The 21,553-nt window shown below is 48.4% G+C and overlaps 1 protein-coding gene across 2 annotated transcripts in view; it reads left to right on the top strand.

The window, feature by feature from the left end:
* MAPKAPK3 (MAPK activated protein kinase 3) overlaps positions 1-1,911 on the top strand; it is a 28,477-nt gene extending 26,566 nt beyond the window's left edge. For both annotated transcript variants that reach the window (XM_078443050.2, XM_078443049.2), the window contains exon 11: positions 497-1,911. In XM_078443050.2, the coding sequence (XP_078299176.1) occupies positions 497-649 (153 nt within the window). In that variant the 3' untranslated portion in view covers positions 650-1,911. The remainder of the gene's footprint in view (positions 1-496) is intronic.
* The last annotated feature ends 19,642 nt before the right edge of the window (positions 1,912-21,553 follow it).

Raw genomic sequence — 21,553 nt, forward strand, 5'->3', positions numbered from 1 at the left:
TGGCTCACGGGGACTTTGGGCCAGGGGCTTAGTGAAGGGGCTTTGGCCATAACCCCCCTACAGTTTCTATTTTGGAGAGCGGTCAGCCTGGTTTTAGACTTAGCGGAAGCCAGGTTTGAGCACATGGGACAGCAGCTCAGAGCCCCAGGATACCCTGGACACAATCTTCAAGCTTCATGTCCTGGGTGCCTTTCAAGATGATGTCCCCTGCAGGCCTATGGTTCTTAGCAGGTGACATTAGCCAAGGTCCCTCTCCTACTTACACTAGTGTGGTCCCAGGGAGTCACTATACTTTCTGTGCCTTAGTGGATAAGCTCAGGGTCCACCAGAAAGGACTGTAGTGAGGATTATGTGACACAAGGGGATGGCCCAGTGCTGGGCGCTTGGGCAATAAAGGCTGTCACTGCCCTCATTGACATTAGTAAGGGGCTAGAGGCAGGAGGGTGATGGTTCTTGAGGCCAGTGTGTCCTGACCTCCGTGGGTATCTGTCCACAGGAGGAGATGACCAGTGCCCTGGCAACCATGCGTGTGGACTATGACCAGGTGCAGATCAAGGACCTGAAGACCTCTAACAATCGACTGCTCAACAAGCGGAGAAAGAAGCAGGCAGGCAGCTCCTCAGCCTCACAGGGCTGCAACAACCAGTAGCTCATGGGGCCTTGGATGAGCTGGGCCTCTTGGTGTGGCGTATAGATCCGAGTATGCTGTGGCCCTGACCCAGAGGGCCTGAGGTCATTATTTGTAACAAAAGGATCGTTTTTTGTTGTGTTTTAATTTGTCACTTGGAACATCAGGATGGGAGACCTTGACTCCAAACCTCATTAGAAAGGGCCCAGAGCCTGGGAGTTAGGGAGCCACCTGCCTCAGCTGCAGAGACTTTGGCCAGAGTGGCCCCAGTGAGACATAGGTCTGTTCTGCGCTGGGACATGGCCTTAGACTTCTAGGCCACTAGGGGTTGTGGCAGACTTCCCTCCTCCCATGGAGATACCCCCTCTGTAGGGTAGGCAGATGGGCCTGGCCTTGGGAAAGGCATCTGGCCATTGGTTGCTATGGTGACCAGGGACCGAGTTGCTGTCTCTGAATGCTGAGTAAGAGAGTAAGGGAGGGAGAAGGGCCAATGGAGGGTCCACCTCTGTCTCCTTGGAGAGGTTTGTCTCCCTCACACTACTTGCCCCTCTCAGGATTCCTCCCTTTGGTCTCCTCGAGGCACCAAGGTCAGTCTGCCTGCCTTGCTGGGGGGTCCAGCCCTATCTTGCTGCAACCCCATCCCACAGGCCCCTTGGAGCTCTCTCTCTGCAGAGTCCCTGGGCCTAGTGATCCTGTTACTACCCCTTACCCAAAGAGTGGCTTCTCATCTCAGGGGAGGGTGGGAGGTATTTTTAACCCTTTTCTACTTTGGAAACTGTCACTGTGACAAAAGCCAGCACAGTTCTCCTGCCCCCACCCACTCACCGGATCCCAGGCAGGAAAGCTTCTCTCTGTAACAGTTCATCCTCCACCTTGTCCTGGTTGATGGCAGGGACTGTCTCTTGGTGTACTTTTTTGAGGGTGGATGGCTGAGGACAGGACCAAGAGGCTTCCCGTTAATCAGGGGTCTCTTTCTACACTCCAGGTCAGACCTGAGGCAGTAGAGGGTTGCTGAGCAATGCTTAGAAGGTCTGGTTCTGGGTCCTGGCTTCAGCCTGAGTGGGACAAGAGAGGACCTTCCTTGCTGGTCCAGGTTTACCCAGGCCCACACTGCCCAGAGTAGCCTCAGGGTTCTCAGTGCCAGATATGGACCTGACAAGTGCCTGATACACATCCTGGTTCCTGACCCCTCTCTCTGGCTGGGAAGCCCTAGACCACATCAGATAGGAAAACACCACTGGGGTTTACATCTAGATATTAATAAACACCATTTTGGCATTTTCTCCTGGTTCCTAGGTTTCTCTGTCTACATGAGTGGACAAAAGTGGCCCAAGGGCAGTTGCTCACACCTACTAGTGACTGCACCCCCTTCAGGCTTGGTAAACATGCCAGGCTGACTCCAGGGCCACTGTGGCCTTGCCAGGCGTGGAAAGGTCAGAGGAGTGGAGGAATGGCAGCTGTCTCATGCCACCAGCTCTGGGGTGCCCAGTGCACTGTGTGTGTGACACCCACCCCCAGGCCCCGCGTGCACCAGTGTCTGCCCACAGTGGCCACCCCCAGCTGCATGCCAGCCTGCTGAAGGGCGGGCAGAGAGCCTGCTGCAGCACTGAGCTATTTTCAGAAGCTGCCAGATTTCATTTGGCAGCGAGAATGTCGGGGAGGGAAGGGGGCGGGACGCTGGAGACTGTCTTTTGACTATTCCGGCAGCAGAGCACCCTCTGCCCTCGGGAGCCCTTGCGGGCAGCCTGGGCGGGGGGGGGGGGGCCCTGACTCTGGCATATTCCCTCAGCTCCTATCTTGAAACCTCCCAGTTTTCCAAGAGCTCATCTGGCACCTGCAGCTCTCCCTCCTCCACCTCCCGTCCCCTCAGGGTATGGAGGAGGGGGGAAGATGGTAGAAGGCAGGGAGAAGCCAGCACTCCTGAGATATAGACTCCTTCCTAGCTTGGCGACCTTGGACAAGTCCCCAAGCTCTCCTGCCTCATTTCCTCAACTGCAGTGAGGAGGTAGTGCCCACCCTGGGGAGTCATCTTGGGGCTCCGGGCCGATGCTGTGTGTGAAGTGCTTAGTGAGCTGCCTGGTGCATGGCTAGTGCCCAGCACTCATGTGCTACCCTAGCATACTTAGCCATCAGGAAGGAGAGAAATACTTGAAGTTGCCAGAGGGATAAGGAACCCAGCCCCAAATCTACCTCTGGGACTTCCCGCCCAGAAAATCAGGCTTTTGCTACCCATGGGGTTTCATTTCCAAGAGCCTGCTCTCCAGAGCAGGATCATATGGGCTTTCTGAATCACAGTTCCAGTCCTGGGCTTCAAGAAGGGTGGCCCACCCTTTTGAAGGGCTCCTGGGCTCCCCAGATGAATTCTAGGGGCCTCACGGAACCTGTGGTTCAGACCAACCCTCCTTGTGTACTCTGCCCAGTGAAATGCTGGCCAGATGCAAAGGCAGATAGTCTTTCTAGTCACAAAGCTTAAGAGCTGCAGACGGACTCCTTTGCTCGGTTGCTGAGTATGCACTGTGCCTGAGCCCCCGTGCTGGGTGCAAGGAAAGCAGCAGTGAAAGCTGCACACAGGGCTCTCAGGAGATTTATACTCATCAGGAAGAAGGATAAGCTATCACACATATGTGCCGAATCACAGGCTCAGTATGATCTGTGAAGAAAGGATGTGGCTTGAGAAGGAGGTGTCATAGGGCCTTTTAAGCCAAAGAGATTAATGCACACCAGTGGCTAAGGAGGGTGCCTGATTAATTTATAGGATTGAAGTCAGAATTGCAGGGACCAGGGTCTTGGGGACAGAGGGACTCTGTGTCCCTCAGCTCTGCTTGTCTGTGCTTCTCCCTGGGGCTGGCCTTGATCTTCTGCCTGCATAGCCTTCTTGGCAGCTAAGACCGTGGTTTTAGCAGTCCCAGAGGGGAGGCATCTGCCAGGTGCCTACACTCCAGACCCAGGGAAGGATTTTTATTGGCCATATGTCACCCATCACTGTTGTGGGGAAGTGGCGGGGGGTGACTAGGTCAGGGGGGTGCAGCAGAGGTAGTTAGCAAAGGAGAGGGTGGAATGATTGTCCATGTCTACTTGGCCACTTTCAAGAGCCCAAGAGAAGCATGGTTCCTTGATCTCTGGTATCAGGTATAGCTCTCAAAAGCCAGGGCTAGGAGGCTGGATGCCTGGCTAAGTCATACTCTTTGGGCCTCAGTGTGGCTATCTGTGAAATGGGAGCAAATGTCTAACAATCAGGTAGAATTAGGTGAACTAAAAAGCCAAGTGGCCACATGTTCTGATCAGCCTGTTCAGATACAGGCATTTGCTTGGCCTGCGTGGTGGTTTTCCTGGGAGCTTTCAATAAAGAATCCATAGAGGTGTACTCACATGTGTGCATGAATAAATGCATGTGTGTGTGTGTGTGTGTGTGTGTGTGTGTGTGTGTGAGAGAGAGAGAGAGAGAGAGAGAGAGAGAGAGAGAGAGAGGTTGAGAGAGAGAGAGAGATTGCTTCCCAGTGATGCTTCCCCTGACCCAGCTGACAGCAGAGTTCTCTGTCTTGCAAACCTGGTGCTGGCTGGCTTCCAGGAGGCTGGTTCATTGCTATTCCACACCAGCCCCTCTCCACCCTCGATTCAGCCCCTCCAGTGCAGCGTCAGAATTGAGCCTCAAATGCAGCCAGCCGCAACCTCTGCAGGGGGCTCAGTGCTCCCAGGCCTGCTTGAAACTCTCTCTGGCAGGCATGAGAAGGAAGCATAGGCCCTGGGTAGCTGTCTCCAGACCTGACTGCCTTGGGCTGAGCCTTTGCATCTCTAGTGGGTCCTCACAGCTGCCCTCAAACCCAGCAGGGTAAAATTCTTCCCTTTGTCCCACTGGGCACTCAGCATGTTCACCCCTTGGAATTGAGGCCGGCAGCCAGGGAAGGGTCTGGGAAGTTCACTTCCTTCCCTTCGAGTGGGTTAGGGTGGGGTTGGGTTATTTAGTTTAGAGCCAGGACACCTGAGTTTTGGTTTACATGAGGCCTTGGGCAAGGCTGTTCCACTTTTTGAGGTTCCCCAACCTCATCAGTAAAATGAGACATTGATTAAGCAGGGCCAGATCCTTTCTGTACCCTTGGCACACATGCTGCCACCAGTTGATGGCAGATCACACACTTTGCTGGGTCTCGGTTTTCTTATCTTTTAAATGGGAGTAATCCTCACAAGGGTGGGCATTGTGTGGTGGAAAAGGGGAGAGGGACAGCCAAGTCCAAAGGCCTTGGTCACCAATGTTGCCCAAGTGTCTGCTAGGTGACATGTCAAGGTGCCAGGATTCTGCCAGTTCTGCCCTTTTTCTGTTTCCCATCACCAGGAGAAAGCAGCTAGAGAGTCAGAAAGTTGGAAACTCAGGGAACCAGTTTGCTGAGGCTCAGAGTAGTTGATCAGGGCAGGTTAATTGGGGTGTGGAGCCACCTGCTGGTCACCTGAGTGAGCATTTAGTAGATGCCTACTGTGTGCCAGAGCCTGAAGGAGCTGTGGTCCTGCCCTGGTGGAGGGGGAGGCTACAACATCACAGTGAACAGCTGCTGTTTATTGAGTGCCTATTGTGTGCCAGGCACACAGTGCTGGGACTTTACATGGACCATCTAAGTCCTCACATTCCCATCTTACAGATGGAAAAACTGAGCCCCAAGCTCTTAGTCACTGCTCTTCATACTGGAGAAGGTCAGAGGAAGGAATACTACTTTTGGCTGGGGACAAACATGGAAGGATTCCCAGATGTGGTGACATGTGAATTTGGAGAGACAAAGATTTTGGAAAAGGGCATTCCAGCTGGCAGGTAGAGGGGGAGGCAAGGTGAGGAGGCAGGAATGGGATGTGCTTGTGTGAAGGATGGAGAACAAGTAGGTTTAGTGGGTGAGAGGCAACCGTGGCAAGGAGATCTTTCATTTTTTTAAACCCCATCTCCTACAGGAAGGCAGAGTGGGGGCCTCAGGGATGAGGCAGTGGGCACCTGGTAGCAGCTTCCCCCTCTTAGCACGCCCAGAGCAATCTCATGTATTCTCCCCTCCCCACATCCGCATGTGCTTCCCCTAGAGATACGCACAGCTTTTGATGCTAGTTTATCAAACAACCTGTCCACCTCCTCTTTCTGCTGTGGCATTTTCAGGTGGCTCCTGTGTTGCTTGTCAGGGGCCAGATCTTTTGACACCTGGCTCTCTGGGTCTTCAGGATGTGGTAGAGGGGTCCTAGGGCCCTCCACCCCTGCTTCCAACAGAGCTGATTTGTGTACTGGAGTTTCTCCTGAGATGTAATTTGAACAAGAGTTTACATGGTTAAAACATTTTTATTGACCACTGAACCAGAGACAAATAAAATGTATCTCAAATCCTGCAGATAGGCATTGCAATCCCATTTTACAGATGGGAAACCAAGGCTCAGAGTGGCTAAGTGGCTTGCCAAAGTCCACGACTGGGCTCTGAAATGGCAAACTATCTTCAAGATGGTCCTTGCTCCACTATCCCTGTCCTCATAGAGGCCAGACTCCGTGAGGACAAGCAGGAAGCAGCTACCTGCACTGTCTGGTGGGCTCCAGCCAAGTGCTAAGGGGGAAGCAGTGGTGACTTGTGATCACGGCTCTTATAGGCAGGCTTACTTTCCTCTTTCTTGTGGGAAGTTCAGAGAAAGTTAGGACAAAGAAGAGGTAATGGGGATGAGGTGGCATTGGGGAGCCTTCCTTATCCCAAAAAACCTGCTTCTGCTGCAGGGACAGTGTGGATAAAGCAGATTACACCCCCATCCCCACCCCCAGGCTTCATCTGTGTTTACAGCAAACTGATCAGCCCTCAGACCTGGCCGTGATTCTCTGTGCAGGAACCTGGTGAATCCTTCAGCCACCCCCTGGAACAGCTCCCCAGTGTCAAGACACTCCCCAGTACACCTTCACTTCCAGCTGATGAGATCTTGGTTCATGGGCCATGTCTCCCAACCTGGGCTGTTGGGGGTGCATGGAAGGTCTCAGAGCCTGCCATGGAAAGGCCAAGTGAGTGAGGGGGCTGGGCTTCCCAGCTCTGGGCCTAGCTTTCCAATCCCACTTTCAGCCCATGTTTTGAGCACCTAGAATGTGCCCGGAATGTCTCATATAAGATCTCCTTTAATTTCTGTCTCTCCATTAGCCCTCTTAGGCAGAGGTTATGCTCATCTTGCAGGCAAAGTCACTGAAGTTTGAGGAGTACCAGCTTCCCATATGTGGTATGTGGCAGGGCCAGGTCAGAACCTGGAAATATGGGGCTCTATAATCCCCTCCCTAAGAGGAAATCTGTCCTTGCCCAAAGAGTCCCAACCCTGGCTGATTCCTTCCCTGACCTGGCCTGGCTGAGGTGTCACAAGCCTGCCCTTTCCTTCTGCTGGTCTTCTGTGCCCTGGCTGCCAGAGGAAGGGCTCTTGAGGATCACTTCCCATGCCCTCTAACCTCTGAACCTGGGAAGGGAGTGCCGGTCCCCTCTCAGGGTGGCTTAAGGTCAGGGCACTTTCCTGAGGATGAGATTGAAGTTGGGCCAGGTTGTGCAGCCTGGGGTATCCTCCCAGCTCTGCTCTGTGACCTTGGACAACTGTCTTAACTTCCCTGAACCCATGTGGACAAGTGACACTTGTCCCCTAGCCTATGAGACTGCAAAAGGGAAGGCACAGAGCCCTGTAGAGCTCTCAGCATGCTATAGGTCCTGAAAAATGTCACCTCACACAAGAGATTGTGGGGTATGATGGTGTACAGGAAAGTATTGAGTCTCAAGCTAAAAGCCTTTAGAAAGGAGGCTGTCTTCCTGGGAAACGCTGCAGTCAGAGCTCCTGTCTGATTGAGCTGCCCACCTATCCTCGGGACATCTTTCTGTCTCTGAACATTCCTGCCAGGCCAGAGCCTAATGGGTTGTGCAGAGGGGCTGGCCAGGGCTGGGGAGGGGGGGGGGGGAGACACATGAGGTAGAGGAGGCTTTGTGCAATGGCAACCAGGCAGGTCCAGAGAACGCCTTCTCACAGGGTCATTAAGGAGTCCTGTGGGGGCACAAGTCTGGTCTCCGCACCAGCCAGATGAGGGGATGAGCTAACCGAGAGTGCCTAATGTGGGCAAGCCTCTCTGGACTATTGGCAGGAGCAAGCTAAGCAGATGGAACTCCTTCTTTAATGACAGAGCTCACAGCCAAAGTGGGGTGACAGGGATAGGGGAGTCAGGGAAGGTCTTTGAGAAGGGCACACTCAGCTAAGGAGGAATACAAGAAGTTGGCTATGAGAAGAGCAGGAGGAGGGGCACCTGGATGACTCAGTTGGTTAAACAACCAACTTTGGCTCAGGTCACGATCTCACAGTTTGTGAGTTCAAGCCCTGTGTTGGGCTCTGTGCTGACAGCTGAGAGCCTGGAGCCTGCTTCAGATTCTGTGTCTCCCTCTCTCTCTGCCCCTCCCCCTCTTGTGCTCTGTCTCTCTCAAAAATAAACAAAAAAAATTAAAAAAAAAAGCAGGAGGAAAGGCATCCCAAAAAGGGAGACTAGCAAGTGCAAAGGCCCTGGGGCTGAAAAGATCTTCAAGTATCTGAGGAGGAAAAATTAGCATGATGTGCCTGGAGAGTACTATTCTAGGTCAGCTTCCCTTGTACAGAAGTGAGTGTGTGGGCAGCCTTATGGAACACCAGGAAATTGGAATTTTGGAGGTGTCTTTCTCTAGGCTCTGCCCACTGACCATCAAGAATAGGATCTGGCTCAAGACAGCTCAGAAAGATGTGAATCAGCCCTCACCTTGCCTTTGACTCTACAAATAGAATATGAGCTCCTGAGACAGAGTTAATATCTAACTGTTGGCAATCATTTGGATCCACTAAACTGTGGACATAAAGCTTTCTGGTGTTGTTAACATCAGCAAAGTCAGTGCCCGTGTCTGTTTCTTTAAAGATAAGAAGCAGTAAGACAGCACTTAACTCTGGAGGCAGATTCTGTAGAGATAGGGTGCTGCCCTCTGGGCCCAGGAGAGAGGAGCTCGCTTCCAATCAGTGAGCTCCTGTAACCGGGGTTCACTCTTATTAGAGTTATGTGACTGCTCAGGTGTCAGATCCTGGGGTGAGGGGTTTGCAGAGATTCTCAGCAACAGTCACACACCATAATCTCAACCAGGAGAAGAGAAGGCCCTCCTCTCTCCAGCTCCTGAGTCAATGCAGGCCTCCAGCCTGGGCTGGGAACACTGCCAAGGGATGAGGGGACCCCAAGGTATTCTTCTCAGGACAGGTACCCCATCTCCTATGCCTAACCCTGGAAGATTTTCTTCTTTCTGTGGCTCTTGAAGTCAGGTGGGTTTTCTCAGCTAATTCTGTGGAATAAATCCTGCCCAAATGAAGCGGGGAGGGCTGCCTGGAGCAGGCAAAGATGCAGTGGGTGGGAGGAGGTTTAGGAGAAAGACAGGAGGCCAGGTTCTGTCCTCTGGAAGGAAGGAGGTCAGAGGTCAGCTGACTCATGCAATGCCACACAGAAGGTTAGTAGTAGAGCTGTGGACAAAGGAAGGCTCCCTGGAGATGGCCATAAAGTTGGGAGTGGGGAGGAGGGCATCAGGATGGGGGGGACCTAGAAGAGCTTGTGGGTTCAGGGCTTCTGATGTTTTCTCCTCAGAGTCCTATTACCTGGAGGGCAAGTGGTGCCTCTTGGGGCCCTGTACTTTCTCATCTCCATGTGTGCCCTCCTGGATTGGCCAAACCTAGCCACCCTCCAAGGATGGGAGTGGATCCAGGAACAGTGAAAGTCCATACACGTGTCGTTCAGACACAGCATTGGGAGCAGTTCTAGATAGGATCTGAGAAGGTCAGGGCTGGAAAGTGCCTTATTGTATTTCATTCCCATTTTATAAATGAGAAAGTTGAGGCTCACAAGCCAGCCTCTTAACTTAGACTGCCTGCTCCCACATGTGCAGCCTCCCTGTCCTCTGGTTTGCCAGCTTCCCTTCTCTGGCCTCAGAGTTCTCTCTCAGGTCCTCCTAGTGCCCACCTTCCTCTGCAAAGCTGTTTTCTCTTTTTGCTTGCTCTTAAATGGGACCTTGTCAGCAAGTTGCCATGACTCTCATTTAGTCTTCATTTCCATAGGCCTTCACGTGAGAGGAGTATCAGTGCTCAGCACTGGGAGCAAGAGGTAAGGGGCTCTGCCGGGGGCATGCAGAGAAGGGCAGGTGTGCAGGAAGGCTGGTCCTAGGCACGCTGGGAGGCAGCGGCCTAAGCCTGGAGGCCTGAAGGGTGGGGCTTCCCTATGCAGGGGGCTTCTTTGAGTCTGAGACTTCCAGCTCCTGGGCTGGCTGCTGATGTCCCTCTCTCTGCCACACCCAGGACTAGGACTGCCGGAAGGCTGGACATATAAGGGATTTCCTGGTTGTGCCTTGAGGACAGAGAGGGCTGCAGCTGTGGAAATTTTGGAAGACACGCCTATTTGATCTGGAGTCCTTGCTCTCCAGCTGAAGGCATGACTGCTCCCTGTAGCCTCCTTCAAGGTGGGAGCTCCAGAGAAGAGAAGCTGCCTCAGCCTGGCTGGCACCTACATTTACTACCAGCTCCTTGAGTGATACCACTACTCAGCTTGGTTTGGGGATCTTAGCCTCAGCTGGCCACGCCTAGTGCTCTCTCACTGGCCAATGGTTGCCAATGCCAAGGGCCACTATCATTCTCCCTTCTTGGGGTTCTCTCTGCATCTAGACAAGATGTGGGCCACATCCTTGACCTGGATGGAGGTGGGAGAGGGGAAAGCCCCCCCTCCTGCCCTCTCCCCCAGAGTATCTTCCACAGCCTCCAGTCTTCTCCCCATGGATGTCACAGTGCTTGGTCCAGCACTGCCTATTCCAGGTTCTACAGTAGGTTCAAGGCCAGCCCCTGGAAGACTGGTCACTGCTCTTTCCTGGTATAGAGAAGGGGTTTTAGTGTCAGGAAACACCTGGAACTCTGGGGCTGGCTGCTGCCTGTGATCTTGGACAAGGCTCTTCCCTGATTTGGAATCTTAGTTTCCTTGCCCATAAAGCAGCCACAAGGATGCTCACAAGGTTCTTGAGAGGATTCAATGTGAGAACATAAGAGAAAACACCATAACCAGGGAGTCTGCTGCCCCAAGAGTTGAGATAGTCTAGCTCAACTGGAGGGAGTGGGGGGCTCTGGACTATTTCTAGTGTGGGGAGAGGAGAAGGGTCTGGAGGGAAGGTGGCATCTGCTCTGAGAAGAGGACCTGCTCTGAGGCATCTGCTCTGAGAAGGGAAGTTAGGAATCCAGAGGCTCCCATGCTTTGCCAAGGCCTCTGACACTGAGGGTGGTGTGCCATTTACTCCCAAGGATTTCTAAGAGTCAAAGCTTGGGGCTCAGGGAGCCAGGGGAAAATAGTGTTGGGAGCCAGCCTGAAAGAAGGAGAGAGTAGAGGGAGGGAGCAGGAGATGGATTTCTCTTCTCCAAAGGCTACACATGAACTTAAGTCTTCCCTCAGGTGCTGGGTGTTGCATTCTCCCACCTCCTGCCCACAGGACCAGTTGGCAGGGATGAGAGAGCTTCATACTGGTGAGGGCCAAGGACTACCTCCCAAGCACAAGACAAACCCTGAGGTTACCACCTGGTTCTAGGCCCAAGGAGGGAAAGCATTCATCCCCCTGCTCCAGTCCATTCCCTGGCAGTCTTGGTCCAGCTCCCCAAGCATAGATCCATACCAACTCCTGCTCTCTAAGGCCAGATTTCTGAGCCCAGAAGTTAAGGCCTGGCCTTGATCTGATGAATGAAGCAGGTCAAATACATGCTATATGCTCCCAGGCCTGATTTATCTAACCTTTCAGAGCATGTCCGAGATGGAGCTATGGAAACGTCCACACAAGGAGTAGCACTGGGTCTGTGATGGGCTCTAAGAACAGTCTGTAGGTTTGTCATTTGGCCACTGTTCTGGTCAAGCAAGTAGCTTCCAAAGTGTGTTTCTGCATTATAGTTTATATAAAGTGAAATCTTAAGTGTAAATCTAAGTCGTATTTTATTTTTAAAATATTTATTTATTGAAATATTTATTATATTTTAATACTATTTTGAAGACATACACATTTTTTTTTCTATTTTTTTAAGAGGTTTACTTTTTTAAGTGTTTGTTTATTTTGAGGGGGAGGGGGGCAGGGAGGGGTAGAGAGAGAGGAAGAGAGAATCTCCAGCTGGCTCTTTGCTGTTGGCATGGAGCCTGAAGTGGGGCTCGATCTCACCAACTGTGAGATCATGACCTGAGCTGAAATCAAGAGTTGGATGCTTAACCTGATGAGCCACCCACACACCCCCAAGAGGTTTAACTTTTTAAAAATAAATTTTAAACATTTGAATATAGTTTTGTGACGTACAATGTCACATTAGTTTCAGATGTACAACATAGTTATTCAACTTCGGTATACATTATGCTATGCTCACCACTAGCATAGTTACACTATGTCACCAGACATGCTAGTATGGTACCATCGACTATATTCTCTATGATGTGACTTTTATTCTCGTGACTTACTCATTCCATAACTGGAAGCCTGTATCTCCCACTCCCCTTCACCCATTTTGCCTGCCCCGTATCCTCTTCCTTCTGGCAACCATCAGTTTGTTTTCTGTATTTGTGGGTCTGAGCCTGCTAACTTAGATTATTTTAAACTAATGCATATACTCATGTAACCAGGGTTCTAGTCAGAATATAGAACATTTCCATCACTTCAGAAAGTGCCTAACAGTCCCCCATCACAGATGCTGATCTGATTTCTATCACCATAGGTAAGTTTTGCCTATTCTAGAAGTTCATTTAAGTGGGATTACACAAGTATGCGAGTATGTAGTTTTTCGTGTCTGGCATCTTCTGCTTCTTTTCAAGATTTATCTGTGTTGTTGCATTAGTAGTTCTTTGCTTTTTATTGTTGAGTAATATCACTTTTATGAATATACCACAATTTGATGGTTATTGGGCTGTTCCAGTTTTTGGTTATTATGAAAAAAAGCTGCTATGAACATTCACATATACATCTTTATATGGACATCTGCTTTCATTTCTTTTGGGTAGATATTTATTTATTTATTTATTTATTTATTTAAATGTTTATTTATTTATGAGAGAGAGACAGAGAGCGAGCAGGGGAGGGGCAGAGAGAGAGGGAGACACAAAATCTGAAGCAGGCTCCAGGCTCTGAGCTGTCAGCACAGAGCCGTACACGGGGCTCAAACACCATGAACCGTGAGATCATAACCTGAGTCGAAGTCAGGCACTTAACCAACTGAGCCACCCAGGCACTTCAGTTTTGGGTAAATATTTAGGACTGAAATGGCTAGTAAATAACTAGAAGTGAAATTTCTCGACATACATTAAGTATATATTTAACTTTTTAAGAAATGCCAGATTTCAAAAGTGGTTGTATCCTTTTATGTTCCCCCAGCAATTTATGAGACTTCTGATGGCTCCACAACCTCGTCAACATTTGGTGGTATCAGTCCTTTTTATTGTAGCTATTCTGATGGATGCATAGTATTTCATTGTGGTTTTTCGTTGTTTGCATTTCTCTAATGATTAATGATGTTTTCATGTGATTATTGGCCAGTTGTAAATCTGTTCAAGTATTTACCCTATTCTCAAACACTGGGTTGTTTGCTTTTTTATTATTGAGTTACAGTAGTTCTTTATATATTCTGGATCCACATCCATTGTCATATATAGATGTTGGAAGTGTTTTGGCTTATCTAATCCTGGCTTAGCTACTCATTTTCCTTTTTTAAAAAAATGTTTATTTATTTTTGAGGGGGGTGCAGAGAGTGAGGGAGGCACAGAATTGGGAGCAGGCTCCAGTCTCTGAGCTGCCAGCACAGAGCCCAACGCAGGGCTCGAACACATGTACCATGAGATCATGAACTGAGTCAAAGTTGGATGCTTAACTGACCGAGCCACCCAGGCACCCCTATCTACTCATTTTCTTAATGGGTGCTTAAAATTTTTTTTAAAAAAATATTTATATATTTTTTCAGATATAGAGAGACAGAGTGCGAGAGGGGGAGGGGCAGAGAGAAAGGGAGACACAGAATCCGAAGTAGGCTCCAGACTCTGAGCTGTCAGCACAGAGCCAGATGTGAGGCTCGAACTTGCAGACCATGGGATCATGACCTGAGCTGAAGTTGGTTACTTAACCGACTGAGCCACCCAGGCACCCCAATGGGTGCTTTTGATGAGTGGGAACTTTTAGTTCTTTTGAAGTTCAAGATACCATTTTTTTCTTTTATGATTAGTGCTTTTTATGTCCTCTCTAAGAAATCTTCACTTACTCCAAGGTCATGAACATCCTTTTATGTTTTTCTCCCCTCCTTAATCTGTATAATTTTAGCTTTTACATTTGGGGCCATGATCCACCTGTTATTGATTTTTGAATGTGGTAGGAGCTTAGAATTGAGGTTTATATTTTTCTTGAAGAAAAATAAGCATTTCTTTCCCTGTCAAATTGCTATGGCACTCATCAAAAGCCACTTGACTATATATGTGTGGGTGTAGTTCTGGACTCAAATATCTTCTGTCGATCACCTGATTGTCTACATATCTGCCAATACCATATTGTCTTGATTACATTCAATCCATGAACATGGCGTATCTTTCTATTTAGGTATTTTACACTTTTTTTTCTCAGCAATATTTTATAGTCTTGCACATCTTGCATTACATTAACTGCTAGTATTTTCAGTTTTTGGATGTTATTATAAGTAGAATTAAAGAAATTTTTAAATTTCCCAATAGTTAGTTACTAGTTTATGAAAACACAATTGATTTTTTATGTATTAATGTTATATTCTGTGGCATTGCTAAATTTACATATTAGCTCTAGTAGGTTTCTACATTTACAATAATGTTATCTGTGAATAAAGACAGCTTTACTTATTCCTTTCCAATCTTTATGCCTTTATATTTCTTGCCTGTACACTGTCTGGGACTTCTAATACAATGTAGAATAGCAGTAGCGAGAACAGAGTAGAGGCTTTGTTTCTCTGGAGGCCATTCTTTAGACTGGAGGAATGACATGCTGTGATTTACACTTAAAAAAAAAATCCTCTGGCTGCCTGGGAAGAATTGTAGGAGCAAAGTGAAAGCAGGGAGACCAACAAAAGGCTGTAGAATTCTGAGTGAGAAAGGGTGTGGTTTGGTCTGCGATGGGAGATCTGAGATATATTTGGAGTTAGAGTCATTGGACGTGAGACCACTCAATGGACGTGGGGGAAGGAAAGGGGCACCAAGGATGACAGCTAGCATTATTGTGAGCTGTTGGGGTGATGGATCTGCTGCCTCTTGAGAGGAGGAGACATTGGGTGTGCAGCTTTGGCCACTGTCATTTCAAGGTACTATTAAGACATCCAAGGTGTCAGGAGGTCTGCCCAAGTGATGGAGCTAGGGGGCACAGATTTTGGGAGACATTAGACTTAGATTGGATCCAAAGCCACAAGACCAGACAAGAAAGGGGAGATTGTGGAGGAGGATGAAAAGGAGACTTAATCCTGGGGCAGAGGCCCAGGAAACTTGAAAGAGCTGGGAAAGCAGTAAGGTAGGAGGAAAACCAAGAGTAAGGTTTTTGGAATTCTCTTGAAGCAAGTGTTCCAAGAAAGGAATGGTTACTGTGTTGAATGCTCCTAAGCAGGAAAAGTGGGACAAGGACAGAGAGAGAACATCACAGTTTCCACCACGGACATCTTTGGTGGCCTTCACATGGGCACCTCAGTGGGGTGATATAGCTTGAAGCCCAGCTGGAGAGGTGGGGGCTGTAGATAGGGGAAAAGGAGGCAGTGAGTGCAGTGAAGGGGGGTGGCAGCCTTGTCCAAGCAGTCAGTAAGGAGGATTGCAGGGCTCTAGGTGTCTGCTAAGAGACCAAAGCCTCACTGGCCAGGGGGAAAAAGAAAAATGGGCTCTGTGCTCTGGAAGTCAGGGGCCGGGCCAGCCAGTGTAGATGAGTAGACAAGACACCCTGGGGAGGGAAGAGAGGATGAAGCATAGGAATCTATGCTCAGTGCTGTCCCTGGCTCTCTGTCTTGAAAGCCCAGCTTCAAGAACTCCTCCATGCTCATCACCAGGAGGGATGAGCTCTAAGGAGGGTGGAAAGTGGACCCTGGGGTGCAGGGCAGCAGTGTGGCCCAGTTCCATGTGCCGCATCTGTGTTTTGTTTTCTGAGAAAGCTGCACTGCTTTGTACAGGTAAGTTTGTCCTGAGAGCAACATATACTCTTTGGGAAATTGCAGAAAAGAGGGAAAGGTTTACTCCTGGGTATATTTTACTCTGGTTTGTTTCTACATGCACTTGTTTTTGCATAATTATAACTATGCTATGAACAGAATTTGGGGCCTGATTATTTTTCACTGAATGTTACGTAATAGATATTCTCCACGTGGATATATGGCTTTCATTGTTGTTAATGGTTGCATAAAACTGCAAGGGGGTAATGCCCCATGCTCAGTAAATTCATGCCCTACTTGTGGTCATTTGGGTTGCTTCCAATATACAGACAGTATTGCAGTGAATATCTATGTGGATGAAGCTTTTCCTTGATCCATTTTCACAGAATTAATATTTGTGGGTTTGTGATACTCACTTGCCTTATTGGGGGGTCAACTAGAGCCACCCGAGTGAGAAATACTACATGAGGCAGACTGCTCTCACATACCTGACTGCCTGCACACTGTCATTTAATTTTTTTTCTTGTTATTTGATGGACCAAAGAAGGGGCCTTGTAGCTTCAATCTGTCTTTCTTTGATGGTTAGAGAGGATGCTCATTTTTCCATTTATTCATTTACTCAATTTCCATTTGTTCTATTTTCCCTCATTGGAGAGGAGATCCTATCAAAGTGACCCAGTGTGGCTTTCCCAGTGGCTCAACAGGCCCTGCCAGGGCTTTCCTCACCCACTGTAGTGATCTAAGGTCAAAATTTTGTAGACACAAAGTTTTGTGTCTGTCTGTTCAGACTGTCTCCCCCTCACTCACCAGCCAGTTTTTGTGGTCACATTCTTTCTCCTGAAGTCCTCATGAGGCCCTGGCTGCCCAGTTTTCAGTGCCAATTCTCCAGGTTAGACCCACATCCTAATATCAGGGAACCGTGGAATAGTCACTGCAGCCTTTCAGTCTGCCCTGTACTTTCTCCTCTAAGCCATCCTCAACTCTGCCCCCAGCCACTTCCCCTGGATCTGGCAGAGCCTTTGGGCAACATGCCTTGACCGACTGACCAATCTAGTCTCTACTGACTGCTAGGAATTCTCTGTCATCTGCCTCCATCCACCTGCCACCTCTCCCAACGAAATCTCAGACTCTGGTCACACTGGCTTCGTTGCTGCTTCCCCCACATCTTTACTACTGCTTCTCTCTCTGCCTTAGTTCATAAGACCTCCAGCAAGAGTGCCTCTTTACTCCTGAGCCATGTTCAACTAGACTCATCCTTGAAGACCTTGCCTCCTCAGCCAAGTCTTCCTGGATTTTTCCAGTCTACTTGGCCTCCCTGCCTTTGAACATCTGTAGCACTTGTAATCTACATGGGCTCTCTGTAGATTACAATAAGTAGTCCCCTTTCCCCCATCCCACTTCTGAAGGAGTTGAGAAATAAAACCAAGATGGAGGGTAAAGCATCACCTTCTTCATTGATGAAAGCTGGTGGAAGGGGGCAGGAAGCAGCTTACTGTGAGACCAGTTGGACCTGTGAACTGAGCCCAAGATTCAGCCAACCTCCTCCCTCCTCCCATCCCTCTAGCATCACTGCTCTGGCGAGTGAGGCCCAGGGGTCACAGCCAGTGGAGACCAGCATCAGGAAAGGAGCATCAGGAACAAGAAATCTACCCCTTTCCCCACAGTCCATACCTCAGGGAGAAGTACTAAATTCTGTCTTGAATTATTATTTAGTCACTTTCTGTGGGTCTGGTTGCTTCTACTCCACTGTGAGCTCCTTAAGGCGAAGTGTGCACAGCTTCTGATCCTCACAGTGCCTTCAAGTGGGGAAAGAGAACTGGCTCTCAGAAAGCCCCTCCTTCTTCATGCACACCCACCCCTGTGAGGTCTGCAGTTCTGTTCTGAGGGCTTCATTTCTCCATTGATGCTGGCATGAGTAGATGGAAGTCCTATACGTGTAGGCAGGGATGTAACCACTGCCATTCACTCAGGCTGCCTTTCCTCAGAGCAGGCTTCCATGAGGGTGCAGGGTGTGGGGACACAATTACTCCCGGTGCCCTTGTACTAGGAGTGAGAAGAGAAATAAATAAGCAGTTGGGGTGCTACATACATGCTTTGCTCAACCCACAATTGTGCTAAGAGCCTACTTTGGGCCTTTACCAGACTGATGAATGATTGGATCATCCAAGGCCTAGGGGATTAATTATTTTCGGCTGGGCAGGGGATCCATGGACAGAGCCAGGTCACAAACTCCACTGCTCTGCTGGCTGCTGCTTTCTAGAGGAATCTGAGCCCTCACACAATTTGGAGCCCACCTGGTAATGCCTGGATCCCAGAGCTGTGGGTGCACACACATCATTGCACCACGTAGAGTTAGAAAAAGATTTCTCTAAAAATAACCACCGAGGAATATTTAATTTGATAGAAAGACTGTGACTAATGCATGAAACAGAGAGAGTCTGTGTGACAAGACACAGTACAATAATGGGGAAAAATTCATGTTTGACCTTTAAACCAGTGCAAAATGAAATCGATCTAAGCCTTGGCAGCTGAAGACCCTGTGGCTCTAGGGAAACTGGCTATGAGCAGGGGATGGGATGATCATGGAGGAAAAGTGAGGGGAATATGTGGCTTTTAAAGGTGTTGCATCATGGAAATAGATCAGGGAAATCAATACCTTTTGGTGTTAGATAGAGAGAAGGTGGTGCTGAGCTAAGTGCTGGCTGGTGAGAGGCGGACGCGGGAGGCCAGCCCAGCTGGATGGGGGTGACTGAATCACAGGCTGGCTCTAAGGAGAAGCAGATTCCACAAAGGCAAGGAGACCCAGTGTTTCTGGGCAGCAATTGGAGCTGATGGGGCGGGGAGTGAGGTTCCAATGTTGAGCAAACACTTGCCCTGTGCTAGACTCTGTATTGAGAGCTTCATAGGCATTATCCTCCTAATCATCCTGACACATAAGCTGTTATTATTCCCATTTGACAGAGGAAGAAACTGGGGTCAGAGAGATGAAGCTACTTGCCTGGGATCACCCAGTTGGGAAATGTCTGGAGCTGGATGTGAACGCAGAGACTTCAAGTTCTATTTGCTGTTACTAGGTCATTTAAACTTGAAAAAGCCCAAGAATGACAGGTTGGGGTTGGGGCAGGCTGAGTGTGTTGTGGTTTCAGTAGGGCCACATGGTGACGAGTTCTCATGGAACATTGCCATGGATCCTGGCGTGGCAGGTTTCTGGGTTGTGATCATTATCCTTATCTTTCCATAATTCATGACTGCATTTTATAAACTCTGATCCATCAACCTCATTGCTAACTGGAGAAGAAAATAGTCTCCATTTCTTAGAGTTGCTCTTCCTCAGTGGCAACAGAGAGAGTGCTGGTCCTACAGGTCAGGGTCCTGCATGTTCCAAGTACACATCCAAGGTGTATTCTCTGGAGACAGTTCCTCAAGCATTTTTTTTTTTTTCATCCTCTACTATATACATGTTCCTGGAGGAAGAGATTAGCAATGGCCCCTGATTAGATTTAGGGCCAGTTGTTTCTTGGGATGCTTGGTGATATTCTTTCTCTAAAAAACTTTAGCATGGGCAGGGCTGGGGGTGACGAGCAAGGTGTTGACATCAAAATTGAAGAAGGGGGGCAGAGACCCTCCTGGACTTTGGAGGGTTGGCTCTGACAGGAGGCAAGTTGCTTTTCCTCTCTGAGCCTAGAAATGAGGGCTGAAGCTAGGTTTGGTTGTGCCATCATGAGAATCAAGGAAGGATTGGCTTGACCAGGAGAGAAGGAAGCCCAGCGTGGTCCTGGGTGAAGAGTAGTTCTCCATAGCCTCTGTTGGGTGATCCAAGAATTGGGGAGTGTGCCTTTGAGCCCAGCACTTAAGGGGATGGGCCTTTGCCTTGGTTGTTCTCCCAATAAGACCAGGATCTCCTTGAGGAGCCTGATCTTAGGGCTTGGTCTTACTCATGTCTCTCATCTCTGCTTCTGATCCAAGGCCTGGTAATTGTTGGTACTCCCAATATCATGGGACCCAGCAAGGCCCCAGAATCTGGCCTGCTTCCCACACCAGCCACATCTCTCCCCATTCTCCTCTTGCTTGCACTTATCACATCCTGGTCACATTTGCCTTTCCATTCCTCAGATAAATCAAGCTCCTTCTTCACCAGACCTCCCTCCCTAAATGCTGCTCTCTCTGCCTAGAACACTTTCCTTCTTTACTTGGCTGATTTGTCTGCATTGTCAGTTTCCAGTTTAAACACCACTTCCTCCAGGAAGTCTTCCCTGATTTACCAAACTAGGTTAGGCCCCTTGGCGGATGCTCCCTTTGTACACTGTACTCTTCTGTCCTAGTACTTATGTCTCTAATTAGAGATTCACTTGTGTGAATAATTGATTCACTTCTTCTACTCCCCAACAAGATGGCAAACTCTGTAATGGAAAAACTATCAACAACTTCTGTTCTGGACCTGGTCCATAACAGGTATTCAATAAATATTTGGTGAGTGATTAAGATTTTCCACACCTCAAGGTGAAAAGTATAAGGAACTGGTGGGAATGAAGGTTCCCTTTCTAGCTCTGGCCACATAGCAATTCAGAGATAAAGTAGGTGGTGCTACACCAAACAAACAGGCTTCGTTTTGCACTTAACTCAAGTGAATTAATGAAGACATTGCAATTGGTTGCTTTTTATGTGTAGAGAAATTACCTCTGTCCTGATTTGCAATATCTATGCTATTTTGGGCTGTTTTTCTCTTTTGGGCCTATTTATATTGGAGCAATAATTTCACCATTTGGCTACGCAGAGGCCCAATTAATATTACAAATATGGTCCCATAAAATTCACTTCTTGACATTAGAACGTTTTGTTGCTAATTACTCTCCAAGGTTTTTAATTTCAATTCCTCCTTGGTGACTGAGTGTAGAACTTCAAGGGCACAGTTATTTCCCCCGAAGGGAAAGGAGAACTAAGTAATGCCAAGTTTCTATCTACTTGCCCTTCCTTCCTGTGGGGTATTTGTTTTTCATGCCTTCTCCTCCCCTTTTCCTGGCCAGAAACAAACAACAAACAAACAAAACCCATTTTGGAACAATGATATACATTTCTGGGAAAATAAAAACACTCATTTGCTAATGTATTCATTCAAGCAATATTTACTGAGCACCTACTGTGTGTCAAATCCTGTGTGCTAGGCATTAAGAACACCAAAAATAATATAGCATGGCACTGTCTTGGGGTAGCTCGAAGTCTTGAGTGGGCAGGGAGTCCTGAAGAGCCTGTGACATATCTGGGGGTACTTCTCACGGTAGAGCTTGATAGACACAGCCCATCCACGAGCACCACATCAGTCCCAGTGGTTGAAATCAGGGAGGTTTTGGGCATTTTTCATTTGAAAATCTTGGTTAATCACAGGGAAACTGCATTTTAATAATATTTTGAATGGGTTGATAAAATAGGAACAGATGGTTAAAGTTTGTCATTTTAGGGAAAATAATGAAATATTGCACTGCTTAATCTGTCTTTTTCACACTCTTCCCTATCCCTTCCCCACCGTGAACATATTCAGATGTAGAAAAATTTAAAGCAAAATACTAATAATATCGTCTTAGTCTCTTAGGTCTCTTTCCTGAAAGGACCCCAACTTTGTCAGCCAGTTCTGTGTTAACCTACTCTGTTAGCCCTTTACTCCAATGTTGCCTCCTGAGAGGAGAGTTCCAAAATGGTGTTGCGTTGGGGTGTTGCTTTTGGGGATGCTTGTGCATCTCTCTGCCATGAAGAAAACTAGCTTTGTAGATGCTCTATTAA

Source organism: Panthera onca, chromosome A2 (assembly GCF_046562875.1).
Source record: "Panthera onca isolate mPanOnc1 chromosome A2, mPanOnc1 haplotype 2, whole genome shotgun sequence".
NCBI lineage: Eukaryota > Metazoa > Chordata > Mammalia > Carnivora > Felidae > Panthera > Panthera onca.